Here is a 16,789-nt window from a genome sequence, read left to right on the forward strand (position 1 = left end):
TCAACTCATTCTCTTAATCACTTATTAATTATCCATTTGTACTATGGCAAAACAAAATAACACAGCTTCCAGGCAAAGTGAATAATAATATTCTTGAAATAATAGTGTTATATTTTGGTATGCACAAGTTAAACAACTGTCACAATCTTAAGTAATACAAGTTACGCACTTACTCGGTATGAAGTATGTTTAAATGTGGCATAATTTTGATCGATTAAATAATTCTGCTTTAATAATTTAGTAGTACGGGTATTAAATGTGAAAATAAATAAGGGAACTATTTAAAGACTAATTCTCTATGTGGAAAGATTCCTCAAACAGCACATCTTATGGAATAATAACAAGATTCAAGTATTATACAACAGTTTGAAAGAAATTTATTCATTTTTTTCTTTAATATAATCAGAGGGAAATCATGATGAAAACACAATGCTTCCTATGCAGGTTTTAACTGGATCATATTACAGTATTTTTAGATTCCTAATTTCAATCGTTCAATTGTTCTCTACATATTTCATTTCCAAAATTCTTTCTCCTATCATTATTTCTATATAAGTAGCAATTTAGTAAAAAACTCCATTCTTCAGTAAGAAAACTATCTTTGAAAGAAATAAAAGTGAAAATGTTGATGAAGGAATCTATAAATTCGGAACAATTTGCATTCACCATTATTTCATCAACTCTATAGCAATCATGTCCAAAATATATAACACAATCAGTATTCCTTTCTTCACTCAAAATATCCCAATTTTATTTCACATGTCTGGCTAACTATAAAGCTATGTCTAACTTAAAACTAGAAATTTAATATCCACTTCAAATATAAGAAACAAATGATTTCAATATTCTGACAATATTCATCTTGCTTTTTGTTATATTTTAAGGCCATATCTCTAAACTGCTTAATTTTTCAATGCCAATAATTATTACTACTTATTGTACTCAAAGTACATAAAAAACCACTACAGGTTTGGATGCAAAATATATAGATTATATTAATTTATAGTAAATTAAAAGTGTAAACTCCTTTATCCTACAGTTAGGTACTAATTATTTACTAATTAGCTCTTTTTGTTTTTTTTTTTGAGATGGAGTTTCATTCTTGTTGCCCAGGGTGGAGAGCAATGGCGCGATCTCAGTAAGCAGCTCATTTTGATTAAAGGTATACATGAATAAAATTCATGAGTAGAACCATTATACCAAAAAGCCTCCCACAGAACTTTTATGTACCCTGAGCTATGTGAACTGAAAAGTAACAGTGGGATAGCAAGAACCAGCTTACAAAATAAATTCCTATCGAGTGTTTTTCATAGAAGGGCGATAATTTTAGGTTGCTTACATCATATATTTCCAATCTTAATGAGAAAAACCTACTCTGATGATCTGATGTTATTGAAGTATTCTGAGAAAGAATTGCTGATGGCATTTAGTGAGCTACTGAATAAGAGAAATCAAAACTGTATAAATTAGATATATTTTCCAAAAATAAGGTGATTGTGCAGAAAACTAAAGATTCATGGAAATAGATACAACAGCTTGGGTGTTACTAAGCTCTAATGATAGTTATTGCATTATTGCAAGGATTTGATGATATGGTCCACTGTTCACCTGAAACCACCAAACACAGCATGTTTCATATCTCAGTTTTCAGTCATGGAGCATTTCCAGAGTTTACTCCTGTTCAGCTGAGATGCAGTATTATGGTATCCTTCACACTAAACTTACAAAATCTATAAATAAAAGCAAGGGCATCACAGGGCATCATTGCTCATAAGATGAATAAATCACTGATATTTAAATGCCTTAGACTGTTCCTCAATGTAACAAATATGACATTAACCCTATATACACATTTTTGTGTGCATTGCCTTATATTGATAATGAAAACATATTTGCCATTTTGGATATATTCCTTACCTGTCAAGTTCTTTAATCCAAGTTCTTGAAGTCCAAAGTTTCCATCTTTTCTGTAGTTTAAAAATATTGCCAAGGCATATCGATCCTCATAAAGTTTTGTCCCACGAATAATGCGTAAATTCTCCAGAGGCAGGTAACGAAACTGATTAAGAGCCACTAACACGTAGCCTGTGACTTCTCGAACAGACTGAAAAGACACAAACAATTGCCTGTATCACAAAACGAATTTGTCACTATGTATATGTAGCAATTTAGATTAAAATGAGTTATTAAACTCTATTTTTCAGTTTTTAGTTTAATACATTATTTTCCATATCATATTCTAAATAATTGGCTTCATAATAAAAGACCACAAAGGGTTAGAATCTCATTTGAAGTATAAGTTGTATTTCTTTTAAACAGTTATGAATGTGCTTATACTAAAATGATGGATTTTGTTTATGGGACCTTCTTCATACCTGAGATTTGAATATAGTTAAAGGAATAAAGGTCTTGCTTATCAACAGACTACAATAAGTTAAGGACACACAACCATCAGTCAAACTTTAAATAAAAAAGCATATTGGTGAGCCTAAGTAAAACAAAGCCATGTTAGTTTGTAAATTGTAGGATAGATTTAAAATGGCTGTATTGGTGTTTAGTGCTATATTTACCAAATAAAAATTGCCCTGTACATCTCTAGGGAACACAAACATAAAAAACATGTATTAAAAACTAATTGTTGTGGCTGGGCGCGGTGGCTCGCACCTATAATCCCATCACTTTTGGAGGCCGAGGTGAGTGGATCATGAGGTCAAGAGATCAAGACCATTCTGGCCAACATGGTGAAACCCCATCTCTACTAAAAATACAAAAAATTAGCTTGGCATGGTGGCAGGCACCTGTAGTCCTAGCTACTTGGGAGGCTGAGGCAGGAGAATCACTTGAACCCAGGAGGCGGAGGTTGCAGTGAGCCAGGATTGCACCACTCTAGCCTGGCAACAGAGTGAGGCTCTGTCTCAAAAAAAAACCTAATTGTTGTCTATAAATTCATTCCAACCACATTTTTAATTTTTACTGCCCACTGTTTAAATTTAGTTGTCTATATAATTATTTGAGGGTTTGTGAGACATTTTAAAGCAAAACAGTGTCATAAAGAAAGTCTGAGTTTCATCTAAATATTAAGTTTTTCAATAAAATGATGATAAATAGTTGTCAGAATTAAAAAAAAACTAAAAATGACACAAAAATACTCAAGTATTTTATATCATTTTAATACCAATTTCATGTTATTCTAACTAACCCTTTTCATTTCAGATGCTCCAAGGCTGTTTTTGGTACTTCCCCCCAACCCTGTCTATTCTCACTCACTTGGTAATCTTATTCAGTTTCAAAGTTGGTGATCTCCAAACATTTATCTCTACACTTTCCCCAAACTCCAGTTTTATACCCAACTGTTTACTCAACATCCTTACTTGGATGTCTAATACGCTTTTCAGATACATCTATCAATGGCTGAACTCTTTTCTTCCCCCACCCCTCTGGCAGCCTTCCTCAACTCAGTTCAGGTTATTCCATCTTTTCTGACTTTCAGGCCAAAATTTCAGTCATCTTTGACTCTCCTCTGACACCCCAAGTGTGATCCATACTATTTGTTCTACATTCAGAATGATCAGAAATTCAACTACCTCTTATGTCATCCATGGCTCCAACCTGAGCCATCATCATTCCTCATCTAGATTATTGCAACAGGTCTCCTTGTGTCTATTCCTGATCCCTATGGTGTATTCTCAGTTCAGGCTAGCCAAGATATTTTAAAGACATAAATCAAATTACAACACTTCAATGCTTAAAACTCTGAAACATCTTCTAAGTTACTCAGAGTAACAGACAAAATCCTTTTACTGATGTATCAAAATGTTTATGCTGTTCAGTGCAATAACCACTAGTCATATGTGGCCTGAGCAACTGAAGTATAGCTGGCATAAATTTAGATGTGCTGTAAGTACAAACTACACTCTGGATTTTGAAGATTATATGATGAAATGATAACATTTGAGATAAATTAAGTTAAATAAAATGTATTATTAAAGTTAGTATCAGTTGTTTCTTTTTACCTTCTTATTGTGGCAAAACATTTTCAATTACATTTTATGGCTCTTATTATAATTCTGTTAGACAGAACTGCAGTGTATGATCTAGTCATCAGTTCTCTTTCACACGAAAAGTATAGTTCTACCTTAAATTGTGCATTATGCCCTTAAAAACCTGAGTTTCCCTTCATCTTGTTATCTTCTTGGCAAACTCCCTCACTACCTTCAAGTTTTTGCTCAAATATCACCTTCTCAGTTGAGGCCAGCCCTGATAAACCTGTTGAACACTGTAGCCCCTACACTTTTACCTGCTTCGATTCTCATATTTTCCCCAGTACTTCTTACCTTCTACTATACTATATCATTCATACATTTATCAGATTTAGTATTGGTAACCTGTCTCTCTTTTTCCCAGAATATAGCCCTATAAGTTCAAGCACTTTGGTTTGTTAACTTTTGTGTCTCATGTGATCAGGAGAGTGGCGGTAAGAAACCAACAAGTATCACTCTGGCCCTTCTCTGGCCATACCCTTCACCACTGTACAAAGTCTGTGGAGTGAAGAAAAAGGTCCATTTAGATTCTGCACTCTCCCCTTCCAGACCCTGTGATCCCAGAATTCCCTTTGCAAATAACCCCAAGTCTTTACCCAGAAACTGTAATGTCATCTTCCCCAGTTCCATCCCCAGACAGCAGATCGTGCCACCAGTGTGCATATATTTAGGAAGGAATAGGTGGTCCAGGTGTCAATGTCTGAAGGAAAACTGTACAGATCCTGGACATGTAGGCTAGAGTGTTCAAAAACTTGCATGTAAGACCTCTCACAATACAGGATAGAAGAGGATGGAAGAGAAGCTGTAGGCTGGAGCCATTTCTCTCCATGCCAACATATTCCTGAGGACTCCAAAAGTTCTAACATTGTACCTGGCCATCCAGGTTGTTATAAAGATATATCTGTCAAAATGGGAAAATATAACATTTTATTTATTTAGTAATCTCTAGTTGGTTTATAATAAACAATAAAATATGTGAGCCTCTATTCAGACTCTTTCCCCCTAGTCTTACAATTCTTAAGAATAAGCATGCTACAAATAATCAATAGAAGAGTAGAATCCTAATGGAGCAAAAGCAGAGAGGAAAAGGAAAGGGATATATGGAATTACTCATATCTAGCATCAAATTGGGAACTCTAAGCCACTATGAGTATTCCTAATACAGTGAGTGTCTTGGGGTGAAGAGATAAATGCCTAGGACAATAGAAAAGAGGGGTGAAACTCAGCAGTGATATGCATTGTTTGTACACAGCAATTTGTTTAAAATTGCACCTCCTGGGAAAGTCTAGCTCTAGGGTTCTATAATTCCTCCTTCAAACACTGTTCTAATGGTTGAGCTGTTACCTCTTTGAGTGCCCTTATCTACCTCTTTGAGCTCTTAAAGAGAGATTATAAATACATGCTGACATCATATGGTCTAAAAAGTAAAATTCATTCATTATTAAAAAGTTTTCTTTAAACTTGAATACAATAATTATTTAGTGATTATATCACAATGATAAATGTGGTGATGGAGGATGTATTATGACTCTTTTGCCTACAACGTATCATAAGATCCATCATTCCAAAACAAACGTATCATTAGCTTCCATCCCACTCAGGAAGTGACTCTTCTTATCAAAAAGTGTAAAATGTTATTGGTTTATCTCAAGATGGAGAAACACATTTATAATGTCAACAGAGAAAACACAAATGAAGCATACTCAGGTAAAAGAATAAGTTTATTTGTAAAAGAGTAACATTAATAGTAATTTTTCAGTGTCACTTGGCATGGCATTTGGATCACATACTACCACAAGCTGCAAATAATCTGCAAATAATAAGGGCTGTAGAATGTGTGATAGGTATGAACCAAGAACAATGCTGAACACATAAAGAAGGACCAACTAACGCAGAAGAGGATGCTCCAAGTGCTCTTATCTACTAGAAAAAGTAAAACATAACTAAGAACATCTTTGTATTTGCATATTACTAAATATATTTATATTTGAATTAATTGTGTTGTAATATTTACATACTTCTCATTCCAGGGTGTGTATTACATTATTCTTAGAGACATGTGTCTTGTCTTCATGGAAGGTCAGATTAAAAACAATAGCTACTCCCTTGTAAAGATTCTAGAACTGGAGGGATTTGCTGTTATAACTGAGGTTCTAGTGTCCAAAATAAGTCTCTGTCATTATTCATTCTGTTTATTACCCTCTGTTCTTGCAAAATAGTATGCATAAACTAAGCATTAGCCTAACAAATATCCTTTTCTTATGTGAACTCTGGACATCATTCCATGTTAATGCTGAGAATGCATGTCTAAGCCATTTTGAACAAGGCCATCCATAAGTTGGTCGATAGTAAATTGTTTTATGATAATGATAGTGACGATCCTATTTATCTTAATTGTTACATCCCTTTCTCTGACCCAAAAAAATAATGTAAATAATAGAAAAAAAAATCATAGCAAATCTCTCAACCCAAGATGTGTTGCTTTAATCTTTTACATGTAGAGGGACACATGGAACTGAAGCATTTTAAAAAGAGTTATAGGAGATAAATATAAAATTCTTATATCTAAAAAAAACATATCATGCCTTATTTTGCTCTCTGTATTCTGGTATTCATAGTCACATTCTCTCAGATATTCCTATAGTCTTTCTGTGAACAAATATCTTGAAACATCTCAAAAGGAAACTCCAGTGCAGATCACGAGCCATGTGTACTGATTACAAATAAAAACAATTACAGGAAACAAGTTAATAATGGTAGGAGTGCTTAATGATGAAAAAGAGTAAATAATGTGGTTTGAGACAATATTGGCAGATCTGGATAAAAAGTGAAGAGATATCTAAAAGTGTAAATTGTATGTTATAATGTCTGATAAGGCCACACAACCATGTCAGTTATCCATTGTTCCTCTCCTTTCAGCCATCAGAAAGAATCTGAGTAGCACAACATTTTCCACTGTTTTAGAAAATTTTGAGAAAATAAAAACGACTTTTAAACATATGGACTTATCTATGGGAAAGTATAATGGTAGGAAATGTGGGCTTGTCTGCCAGGCAAAGTTGGACTCCAAACCCAGCCTTTGTGCGTACTAGCTTTGTGGCTTTCTCAGGTTGCTTAACCTCATTGAGCCTCAGTTTCTTCATCTTTAAAAAAGAGATACCAATATTTCTATTATAAAACCATAATAGGGGTTAGAAGATATAAGAAACCTGTCTGGCAAATAGTAAGTATTTAACAGATGCTAAGTATTACAAATATTATCTCTGATAATAGCCAGGCAGATGAACTGCCTGTGGACAATCTAAGCAGAAAAAAAAAAATAATATCATTACATAAGAACTGTTGCTTTTAAACTCTCTGTTATGTAACCTTTGGTACATTTATATCTTGCTTATGCAATTTGCAATTTATTACTAAATTTCAGAAATGGTTCCTTATACTTTATGTGTGTATATTATGGCCCTAAATATAGACTCTGGCACTGAACATTTAATAATGGCTGTGGAATGGAATGGAATCGAAAAGTGGAAAGCAATGCTTAAGGTCTTTTTAGATATCATTTTCCAAGGAAAATAATTTTATGAACTTGCTACTAATACAAAACATTGTTTGAACAACACAATTATGATTTATGTCCAAGGACCACAGTAGTAAACAGAAATTATAACAATGCCCTAGGGGAGGGATAGCATTAGGAGAAATACCTAATGTAGGTGACGGGTTGATGGGTACAGCAAACCACCATGGCACGTGTATACCTATGTAACAAAACTGCACGTTCTGCATATGTACCCCAGAACTTAAAGTATAATTTAAAAAAGTAAATAAAATAAAATAAAATCTAATTTCTGAGTTACTGGCGATGTCTTTGATATCAAATAAAGGTTTTTCTCCAAAAAAAAGAATGCCCTAGCAAAGACAAAATCCTGACTCTGGTTCTGGCTCAGTAACAGTTTAGTTGTAGGAAGTCATCCTATTTTGTCAACCAAAGAGTGAATACCCTCCTATATATCTTCCTCCTTATGGTGTAAGCTTCTGCTCAGTAAAACTGATTGATTTTCATTATCAATGTAGGTTTCTACAGTTGCTTTGTTCAAGTAGTAAATACAATCGGATATTATTAAAGCTTTGAATGCTTCAAAACTCTTCTAACCGAAGGGACAATTTGTTTTGTTTATGACATTTGATGATAGAAATCAAAAGATATGGAAAACAAAAAAAATAATTTCCCATACCATATTAGCAATAAGTCCAGGAAAAAAATCATGATTTTTAAAAATGACAACAAATTTTATAAGCATTTCTCCTGCATAATATTTTAGAGACAATGTGAAATCTGCAGTTATAAACCTGGAATTTTCAATGGATGTCCCTCAATCAAAGATTAGATGGGACTGTATTGACTGACTGGGTTATCCTTTTACCTCTAGATCATTTCAGAAAAATCAGTCTTCACTATTTTTAAATTTATGCTTCATTTCACAACTCTTTTAATAGCTATTAATTTTTCTGTATTTGACATGAATCCCTAATTCTTTTCTTCTTAGTTGACTTTTAAAAAAAATTGATCCTTAATAGAAATGGAGACTAGTTCCTTAAATGTTTCTTCATTTACCTTAAGATTAAAGTGATTACAGTACCACACAATTCCTAAATATTTAATAAATGTTTAGGAATGATTTTATGCACATTAAAAGCAATTATATGTTCCTAGCTAAGTATGTAAAGCTCTTATTCCTAGATTTTTTCCAACTAAAATTATTCATCAAATCCATGTTTATTACTTATTTTTCTTTAAAATTAGCATCTCTTTGAAAATATACCTATCCATTTTTGTTAAAACCTTCTGTAATCAGTCAAAAAGATCCAAATTCTTAACTTCTACTTCAGTGTCTTAAGAACTCATACACAATTAGATATTATCCAAAAAAATACTAATACATTTCATCAGGTAAGAATCAACAAATATAATGCTGATTACTTAAGGTCAATAGACTTGAAGTCAGATAAATCTGTAGTATCACAGAGAATAGTAGGGAACAGAGAACTATGGTGGTAGGAGTGGGGGTAATAGAAAGTCCCTTCTGCTGGTAATGACTGCAGAATTTATGTGTTCTCTGACGGTGACAAATGTAGTAGCAAATTGTAGCCTCTCTATCAGTAAAGCTTTCCATTAAATTTCCCCAGACAATTAATTTCTGTCCCTGCCCTTCACAGCATGTCTGAGAATACCTAAAGCAGAAAACATTCTTAACTATGACATAGTATGAAAAAGTTTACCAGAATAAAAGCACATTAATAAACATAGAGCAAACATTACACATCCCTGCTGCTTGTAGAGATAGTATGTTTGCTTTGGAATTCTGCTTTCATTTTTCCCATTGTTCTTAAAACTCCAAGGATTATGCCACCCTGGCAAGGAGGGACTCAAAGTCTTATTTAATTAGATTTGAAAAAAAAAAAAGTAATGTGAAATGTCATATACTGACTGGAGTAGAGTAGAATTCATACTACTTACACACAGCGTGAAATAATACTCAAGCGGTAGGAAACCTTATCAGGTCATCCCAACAAACTGCTAACTTTCAGCCATTTCCAGCTAGTCTGTTGGGTACTAGTGTTGCTATGAGTTCTACTTTCTAAGAATCTGCAGGCCATTTCCCTCATCACTGGCCACTTAGCCAGCTCTCAACCCATGACTTCTTAGCAGTGAACACCTTTAGCTCCATTGAGAAGAGGACTCCTTAGCTCACCTCCCTAGAATTAACCATATTTTTTTTGTCCTTTATATTTTCCTGAGCTGGCTGGAGAGTTAATAGTCCCCCTTCAGATCTCTACATTCCCAATTGATTCTTCATCTCCTGACCTTATCAAGACTGTATTTCTGTATCATAGACTTATTACACTAGAGTTAGGTTTGTAAAATTAAATTAAATTGGCCCAAAGTTGTCTCTGTACCTTGAGTTTCTATACAGCAAACTGTGACCTAATTAGTATATAAACAAACTGCAAACTAACTTAAGAGTATATTCTCATAACAAGTAGCTGAATCTCAGCCAATCATAGCAGCCAGGCCTCAGTCAATCACAGACTACCAACTGATCACACTATGTCCAAATAAGACAAATGCCAAGCTGTAACAATTTAAACTGTTTCTGCATAATACTTACTTGTCCATCTATAAATTCTGCCTGTTCACATTGCTGGGTAGGAATCCCTGAACTACTCCTGATCTGAGTGCTGCCCAATTCATGAACATTCTTTTTTTAAATAAACTCCGCTAAATTTAATTTGTCTATAGTGTTTCTTTTAACAGATTACACAAACTAAGTTGGAAGCTTTGGTAGATTCATTTACATAATCACACAAAATTCCAATTGTAAGTATATATATTTCAAAAAATTCATAACTTGAAGATTCTATCATCTCTAAAGTGTGTGTGTGTGTGTGTATTTGTTTTCTACATATTTATACAGGTAGGATTATATTTTGAAGCTTGGATTTCAAATAGACATTTTAATAATCTTTAATAACTATTTAAAATATAATACTGAGTTCAATTTTTTTCCTATCAGATAAACACATTAAGCTCCAATGATTTGGGGAATTGACTTTTAACTGAAATTAGATACAATGCATAAATGCAAAAATAGTAAGAATGTTTGGAAACCTTTGAATTAAACTTTGTTTAGATATAGATAGAGCTGAAGTAAAAATAAATTATTAGTTTTCAGCACTTTCGTACAACTGAAGCTACAACTGAATCAAAGCGTCTTAATGTTTATTAACATTGTCCATGTGATGACGAGTATTCTCCACAGAGAGCCAAACGGGTTAGGATGATGCAGCCTAGTGATTAAATTTGGGTTCTGTAGTCTCACAATCTTAGTTTGACTCCTGTCTCCATCACTTATTGACCTTGTGCAAATTATTCAATATTACAATCCTCTTCTGCAAAACAGGAAAAATTCCTGTTAAACGGTTAAAAGTTGAATCAACAAAAGATAATCAATTTCATCATATTATCATTAGTGCAATTATGCCGAAATATTTGTAAATATTTTGTATAAGTTTAGGAATGGTAAACAATATATAAGCAAAAACATTTAATATTAAAATTAATTAAACAATTGGTACTACATAGCACATAAAGATATAGCTTCAGTCAGATTATCTATTGTTGGCTAAATATGACCACTCCCTAAAATAAATTTATTCATGCATATATTTGTTTGTTTATGACACAGATTCTTGCTCTGTTGCCAAGGCTGGAGTACAGTGGTGTGATCACAGCTCACTGCAGTCTTGAACTCTGGGTTCAAGGGATCCTCTCACCTCAGATTCGTGTGTCTAGGACTACAGCTACACACCACCACACCTACCTAATTTTTTTTCCAGTAGAGATGGGGGTCTCATTATGTTGCTGTGGCTGGTTTTGAACTCCTGACCTCAAGCGATACTCCTGCCTTTGCCCCCCAAAGTGCTAGGATGACAGATGTGAGCCACTGTGCCCAGCCAAACCCCCATAATGTATACGCTGGAGTCCTAAACCATACTACCTCAGAATGGGACTGTATTTGGAGATAGGGTTTTTAAAGAGGTAATTAGGCTAAACTGAGGTTATTAAGTTGGGCCCTAATCCAATATAACCAGTGTTTTTAAAAGAAGAAAAGATGAGGGCACAGACATGACAAGAGAAAAGACCATGAGAAAACACAGAGAGAAGTTGGTCATCTACAAGCCAAGGAGAGAGATCTCAGAAGAAACCAATGCTGCAGAGCCTTTGATCTCATACTTCCAGCTTCAGAATTGTGAGAAAATAAATATCTGTTGTTTAAGCCACCCAGTCCGTGGTACTTTGTTATGGCATTCCTAGTAAATTAAAACACGGCCTAAGTTCACATCCTAGGTTTTAGCAGTATTGTTGGGTAAATTATTTAACCTTTCTGTGCCTCAGTATTTTTATCTGTAAAATGGGGATGTTAAGGTCTCCAAATCCTAGGATTATTTTGAGAAGTGTATCTCTATGACTTGCTTAACAGAAGGTCTGGCTCATAGCTATCCCTCAGTATTAGTTTCTATTGTTTTTCTGAATCCAGAACTCTTTTTCAATATGTTCCCTGTGTTGCACAGCATATATAAAACTGTATTTTTCTATTTCTAAAGGAATAACTACACATCACCAAAGTTTAGATGAGAAAACTGCTTGCTAGCATTTCAATGTACAATTAAGAGTGACAGTTTCATGTCTGAGGTCTTTTATAAATGTGATGTTTTCCCATTCAAAATTTAACGAAAGAAAATGGGCCTCTATGAAATTATGGCTGACAACAGCTGTCTCTGTTGAAAAGCATATGGGAAATGCCCTTTGAGGGTGCAAAAGTTAGAGGTGACTGCTTCTGTGACTAGTCTGTTGTTATTTTTAAATGAAAAGGATGAGCAATCTCAGAAATAAGAGAGCCAAAGTATCAGGCCTGGATTTGACAAGCCTGCCAAGACACACTTCAATATCTGTCTAAATATTTGGCCATAAAAAACACAAAACAGAGCCTTAATTAATTTATTAAAAAGCAAATATTTGCTTTAGTCATCTCCTCTAGTGACAACAAGGTCTGATGTTACTTATGATGCTCTTAATATTAAATTCAAACATACGCAATAGGCATTCTATGGACATCTGTGGATACAATCAGGACTACAAATATAACAAAAATTGAGGCCGTGGACTTGTAGACAAGAAATTTAAATGTTTTTCTTATTTAAGTATCCTTATGCAAGTCACAAGTTTCTAAGTAGCTATTTACTATTTCAAATAGTACAAATTTTCAAATAATTACATTAACTTATATTAATTAGTGTTTTCTGTGAGTGAGACATTCTTATGTCTTCTGTCACCTACTGGTCAAATCACTCTGACTATTACCCCTGTTTTATACATGAAGTAACCACAGTGAAATAACTTGCCCAAAGTCACATAGACAAAAAGTGATGGAGGAAATATTAAAACAACAACGAGATCGCTCTTATTCCCAAGATCAAAATCCCAATCCCTTTGACGTATTTTTTCAAAAAGTGGTACCAATTACTTCCTTGTTTAAAGTACTATCCATAGCAACGTGGTCTAAAATTTTGATTTAAGAATAACATTCTCTTTCTAAGGTTTATTTATGGCAAAAATATTAGCTAAGAAAGAGTGATTTCTCAAAAGCTACTGCAGCATGCTTCAGATATTTATAACTGCAAAATCTGCTTTAAAAAGTACTTTAAGTATCCTAAAACTCTTAAAATCAACATTCTCTTAGGTGCTTCTCTTAGGTTCCTTGTCTTAGATGCTAGAGGACCTTTTCAAACATACATAGAATCAAATGAGATTCTGTTCATAAATTAATAATGCAAATATAACCAAACAATCCTAACGTAAATGTATTTTTAAATTTGCACTTGACTTTTCTTCCTCAAAAAAGTCTTTAAGTCTCTATGCTTTCACCCTCATTCATCCATCCATCCATCCACCCACACATCCATCTATTCATCCCTCCATCCAATTATCTATTCTACAAATGTTTATTGTCCCCCTCTATTTGAGAAATATTGTTCAAGTTGCTGGAGACACAGTGGTGAGCAAAATAGACATGGTTCTTAATCTTATGGTGGTTACTTCCTTTATCATCTCCGATCTTCGTCTAATGACAAGATTGCCACTAAGAAAATGATAGCTTGCCAAGAAAGATTTACAATAACTTGCAAGTGAATGCCTGTATCTTTGTTTCTTTAAGAGTAGACCATTTGTTTCAAAATTTTATGCATTAAACATCTAATCTTATTATAAAGCTACCTCATTTTCTGGTCATACATTGGCACCTTCCATTTTGGGAAAAAAATGCATTTTTCTTTTGACATAATTGTTACTTAGAGATGCACTTTGTGCCTATGTTTGTGTGTTTGTCTTCAGGACTTTCAAGTAAACAACTGAATTATGAAACATTTTTCTCTATGTTTCCCCTCTATAGGAATTTTACAGAGAAGCAATCATTATAGTATCTTCTAAGACTGCATATAAATTACTTACAAGGTATAAAATATATTGATTTTAAATATCTTCTTAAAATATCATCTTTTTGCCTATTTTGGTGTCGTTCATTCAGCAATCTGTACTTGAAGTATATTCAAAGCTATTCCTTGCTCTGGGGACATGGAGATGTATAAAACATGACCTGGCCCCTTAGTAGTTTACAACCACTGTGAAAGACAGACATGGAAAGGAGCAAACGAATAACATGTTTAAGATGCAACAATGGAACCATGATTAAGATTCTGAATATTAGAAAGTAATGAAGACCATAATGGAGGTATCAACAGCACGCTGTGTGTACACAGCGGTGAAGTGGATAAATTTGCCTGAGGAATATTGGAGAAGGAAGTTGTAGGAACAGACAATTGCCTAAGTTCTGAAAGGTTGTTAAGTGTTCCACAGGGATTTAGCACCTAGATTGTGGTCTTAAATTATAGTTTTACACAAAGAGAAACCAGGAATTCTTGGAGAAATTTCATATTCTAGGTATGGGACAAGAAATAGATAAGATGAGCTGGAAACATCTTATCATAGCAGATAGTGAGGAAGCTATCAAAAACTACTAAGTTCATGTCAAAAGAGCTCAAGAACCAATTGGAAGAGACCCTTCCTGGCCAATGATGGGGTAACTTAAATTTCAAAAATAATTACAACTGATTATAATCCATAAAATACATATAAACCTATGAGTCCATAATAATATTAAATGACATAAATTTCTCACCTTTGGACAATAATAGAGGACCAATTCACTTTTTTGAAAATGTATGTAAAAGAAAATAAGCATTCATCTTTTTCCTTTATGAGCTGTAACACCAGGTAACGAAATAACAGATTAAACGTAGTGTCTTAGTCTGTTTGGTCTTCTATAGCAATTTACCACAGAATGGGTGATTCATAAATGCCAGAAATTTGTTGCTCACAATTTTGGAGGCTGGGAAGTCCAATATCAAGGTGTCAGCAAATTGAGTGTCTTGTGAGGGCCCACTCCTTGAGGCCAATGTCTTGCTATGTTTTCACATAGCAGAAGGGGCAAGGGATCTCTCTAGGTTCTTTTTTATAGAGTTACTAATTCCATTCATGAGGAGTCTACTCTTATGACTCAATCATCTCCCAAAGGCCCCACCTCCAAATACCATCATATTGGGGATTAGATATCAGTCTGTATCAGGCACTATGTCTTATAAGGTGTTCCAACGAATAAGTGAAAATAATTTTAAAATAGTATCAACCAATTTTGATTCATTAATTGTAATAAATGTGTACCATAATAATGTAAGGTGTTAATAATAATAGGAGAAACTGAGCATAAGCTATATAATAATGCTGTATTTTCTTCACGATTTTTCTGTGAACCTAAAACTTTCCTAAAAATAATATTTATTCTTAAAAATTAGAGCATTGCCATTCTGAAAGTCTTTATGAATTAATGGTTCTAGATATTCAGCATGGTTGGCTAGTAATTGCAAAAGATATCACAATAATAGAGAAAAAATGCTGGGAGACAATTCTGTGTTGTTTCTGCATGGTGAGTACCAGCTTTTCTTCAGACTTTTTTTTTTTTTTTCAAGAATGTTTGTATAGTAAGCAGCATTGGAATAGCAAGACAGTTTCTCCTTCCAGGGTGGAGGGCAGATTTGTTAGCAGCCCTTTTTATAAAAATGGAGTTTTATAAGCTCAGAGTTCTGCAACTGTGACACAAATCTCTTTTGATACAGTATCGACCTGTTTGTACTTTCCAATCACTTCCATGGGTCTTGCCTCAGGGGCAATGGGAACTCATGTAAACATGAAGCTCATGCTGACTGCTGTGCCATTGAGTCTCGTGTCTTCTTCTAACACAAGTGACAGACTAACTTGTTAGCTTGCAAACACTCTAAAATCTCAGACATTTGCCACTCTTGACAACAACAAGACATTATGTGCCTCCCGCTGAATGAACACACCACCACCTATGGTTTCATCAAAGAGAGTGAATATAAGTATTATAAAGTCTCTGGATCCAGCTGCCATTTGTTGGAAGTACAAAAGACAGAGAAACATGGTGAATTCGATCATGAATATGCAATTAACAAAACCTAGCCTTCAGAAAATTCTACAGAAAAATGTCCCAGGTGTTTGAATAGGTAAATTATAAGAAGAGGGAAAAAAGGAGGAGGAGGAACTTATGTCACATGTCTTAAAGGAAATTTGGAAAAAAATACTTTAAAAGCAAGCTATAGTGTCCAGGGGTGCATACTTGGGTGGTAAAACTATAAAGACATACAAGAAAGGAATTTCTATACAAGTAAGAATGGTGGTTACTTTTGGGGAGAAAAGCATTTGAGATTGGGATAGGGCACATAATGGGGTTTCTGAGGTGGGTAGCAAAGCTCTATTTCTTGATGTAGATTGGCAATTACAAAGGAGTATGCCTTTTCCAAACTACTTAAGCTATGTATTCATTTTGTGAAGTTTTCAATATTTGTATAATGTTTGCTTATATGTTTGCTTATGGAAGTATAAAAATAAGCCATCAAGTGGAAAAAAATAAGAAAAGACATAAAAATGTCCCTTGCCTTTTCACATCTCACCAATTGATATATGAAAGTAGAAACCAAACAATTTCATATGCATAGTGTTCCTTGCTATCAAATTCTATCTATTCATATGCAGGAGCTGAATATGTTAGTAAGAA

At 34.0% G+C, this 16,789-nt stretch overlaps 1 protein-coding gene across 4 annotated transcripts in view; it reads right to left on the bottom strand.

Moving 5' to 3' along the window:
* Positions 1 to 16,789, bottom strand: part of ERBB4 (erb-b2 receptor tyrosine kinase 4) — a 1,171,999-nt gene that overhangs the window by 570,723 nt on the left and 584,487 nt on the right. For all 4 annotated transcript variants that reach the window (XM_054477568.2, XM_054477569.2, XM_063647921.1 and 1 more), the window contains exon 3: positions 1,918 to 2,104. In XM_054477568.2, the coding sequence (XP_054333543.1) occupies positions 1,918 to 2,104 (187 nt within the window). The remainder of the gene's footprint in view (positions 1 to 1,917; positions 2,105 to 16,789) is intronic.

Source organism: Pongo pygmaeus, chromosome 11 (genome assembly GCF_028885625.2).
Source record: "Pongo pygmaeus isolate AG05252 chromosome 11, NHGRI_mPonPyg2-v2.0_pri, whole genome shotgun sequence".
Lineage (NCBI taxonomy): Eukaryota > Metazoa > Chordata > Mammalia > Primates > Hominidae > Pongo > Pongo pygmaeus.